The sequence below is a fragment of the Habropoda laboriosa genome, unplaced genomic scaffold, assembly GCF_001263275.1.
Source record: "Habropoda laboriosa isolate 0110345459 unplaced genomic scaffold, ASM126327v1 scaffold54, whole genome shotgun sequence".
Taxonomy (NCBI): domain Eukaryota; kingdom Metazoa; phylum Arthropoda; class Insecta; order Hymenoptera; family Apidae; genus Habropoda; species Habropoda laboriosa.
Window position 1 is genome coordinate 107,701 of NW_017100156.1, and position 2,394 is coordinate 110,094.

The 2,394-nt window shown below is 29.5% G+C and overlaps 1 protein-coding gene across 1 annotated transcript in view; it reads left to right on the top strand.

The window, feature by feature from the left end:
• LOC108576735 (probable 26S proteasome non-ATPase regulatory subunit 3) overlaps positions 1-1,677 on the top strand; it is a 1,996-nt gene extending 319 nt beyond the window's left edge. The window contains exons 2-3 of the mRNA XM_017939793.1: positions 74-913; positions 1,006-1,677. Coding sequence (XP_017795282.1) covers positions 98-913; positions 1,006-1,677 — 1,488 coding nt within the window. The 5' untranslated portion in view covers positions 74-97. The remainder of the gene's footprint in view (positions 1-73; positions 914-1,005) is intronic.
• Positions 1,678-2,394: the final 717 nt, after the last annotated feature.

A 2,394-nucleotide genomic window follows, 5' to 3' on the forward strand; every position in this document is an offset into this window, starting at 1 on the left:
ATATGTTTAATTTGCTATAGTCTAACTTAGTTAATATACTTTCTTTCATACCAAAGTTACAATGTGTCTGTAGGAATCTAACTTTGTGAGAGTCAACATGGTTGTCTCTACAACTAAAAATCCTGAAGCTATGGATGTTGAAATAATTTTTGAAGGTCAAAATGGTGATAAAGATGTTGGTGACAAAGTGGATGCTGATCTTCAATCAATTCATGACATTCGTGACCATACTCGGCAAATAGAAAAGGCTGTTCAAAGCAAAGAACCTCGTTTTATTTTAAGAGCTTTACGTACATTGCCTAATACACGTCGCAGACTAAACTCTAATGTGTTACGGGCAATAATTCTAAGTTTTTATGTAAAACCATGTATAGAACGTGATGCATTATTATCATGGTTAGAAGAATCTACAGAATCAGATGAAACACAAAAACTTCGCATTTCTACTATGAACCCATTACCTGAAATTGATGCTTACATTCATTTATTAGTTCTTGTACGCTTAATTGATATTGGAAAGCATGATGAAGCTGTTCAATGTTCAGAGGCATTGTTACAAAAAATTATTGCTCAAAATAGACGTACAATTGATTTAATTGCTGCAAAATGCTATTTCTACTATTCGAGAGCATATGAATTAGTTGGGAGATTGGATAAAATTCGTGGATTATTACACCTGAGGCTAAGAACAGCAACACTTAGAAATGACTTTGAAGGACAAGCAGTATTAATTAATTGCTTATTACGGAATTATTTGCATTACAATTTGTATGATCAAGCAGATAAACTTGTACTGAAATCAACTTTCCCAGAATCTGCCAGCAATAATGAATGGGCTCGATTTTTATATTATTTGGGTCGCATTAAAGCAGCTAGACTGGAATATTCTGCTGCACACAAATATTTAGTACAGGTAAATTGAAATTTTTTCTAATATATGAACATAAATCATATCAAAATTGATCAATTTTTTAAATTATTATTTGAAAATATGTTTCCTTATAGGCTCTGAGAAAAGCTCCTCAAAGTACAGCAGTAGGTTTTCGTCAAACAGTTCAAAAACTAGCTGTGACAGTAGAACTGTTACTTGGAGATATCCCGGAACGTCAAACATTTAGACAAGCTGCTATGCGTCGTGCGTTAGCACCATATTTTCAACTTACCCAAGCTGTGCGTTTAGGAAATCTTCAACGTTTTGGGGAGGTTTTAGAAAATTTTGGTCCACAGTTTAGAGCAGACCATACATTTACTTTAATTCTCAGATTGAGGCATAATGTTATAAAAACGGCAATTAGATCAATTGGGCTATCCTATTCTAGAATTTCTCCTGCAGACATTGCAAAAAAATTGGGTTTGGATTCTAGTGTTGATGCAGAATTTATCGTTGCTAAAGCTATTAGAGATGGTGTAATTGAAGCTACTTTAGAACCAGAAAATGGATATATGCGTAGCAAAGAAACTACAGATATTTATTGCACTAAGGAACCATTACTTGCGTTTCACCAGAGAATTACTTTTTGCTTAGACTTACACAATCAAAGTGTTAAAGCTATGAGATATCCTCCAAAATCGTATGGAAAAGATCTTGAATCGGCAGAAGAACGTAGAGAAAGAGAGCAACAAGATTTAGAACTTGCTAAAGAAATGGCAGAAGAAGACGATGATGGATTTCCTTAAACTGTTCATTTTTTCAATACATTTAATTAATAAAATGATTTATCATAAAAAAGTTTTCATGTTACAATTTTTTATATTTAATACCAAAATGCATAATAAAAATTTTGTTTTAATAGTGCAAAATATTAAAGTTCTAATATACAGAAATTTTATAAGAATGCTGTATTTTTTATAAGAACAAAAAAGCAATGAAAAAAGTCAATTTCCAGAATTGGTAGTAAATATATTCCTTTTTTAATTTAATATAACATGAATTCTGTTATAATGTCAATTAAAAATATATTGATAATATTATTATCAGATAATATCAGATAATATTATTACCAGATAATATTATTTTTCATAAAACATTTTAACAATTTTAATGCGTTTGAGTCTTATAAATTTACAGAATAAATATGAGTAGAAATACTTAATGAAAATATATATTAATGTACAATGTTGGAATAATAAATTTTTATCATAGTAAAGTCGCAAATAATTTATATTTAGTAAAATTTTCGTGATACATCTTTTATACAGGACTTTCGTCTCTTATGTAATCAATCGGTAACTTTTTTTATTTAGGATACACACTGTATAAGTTTATTTCTATTTGGAACTTCAGTGATTTTTTATTAACATTGTATTAACATTTCGTCATTTTTAGTGAACAATGTTGACCATATAATTAGATACAAAAACAAATTAAAAACTTTTTTATAAAAACTCAACCAC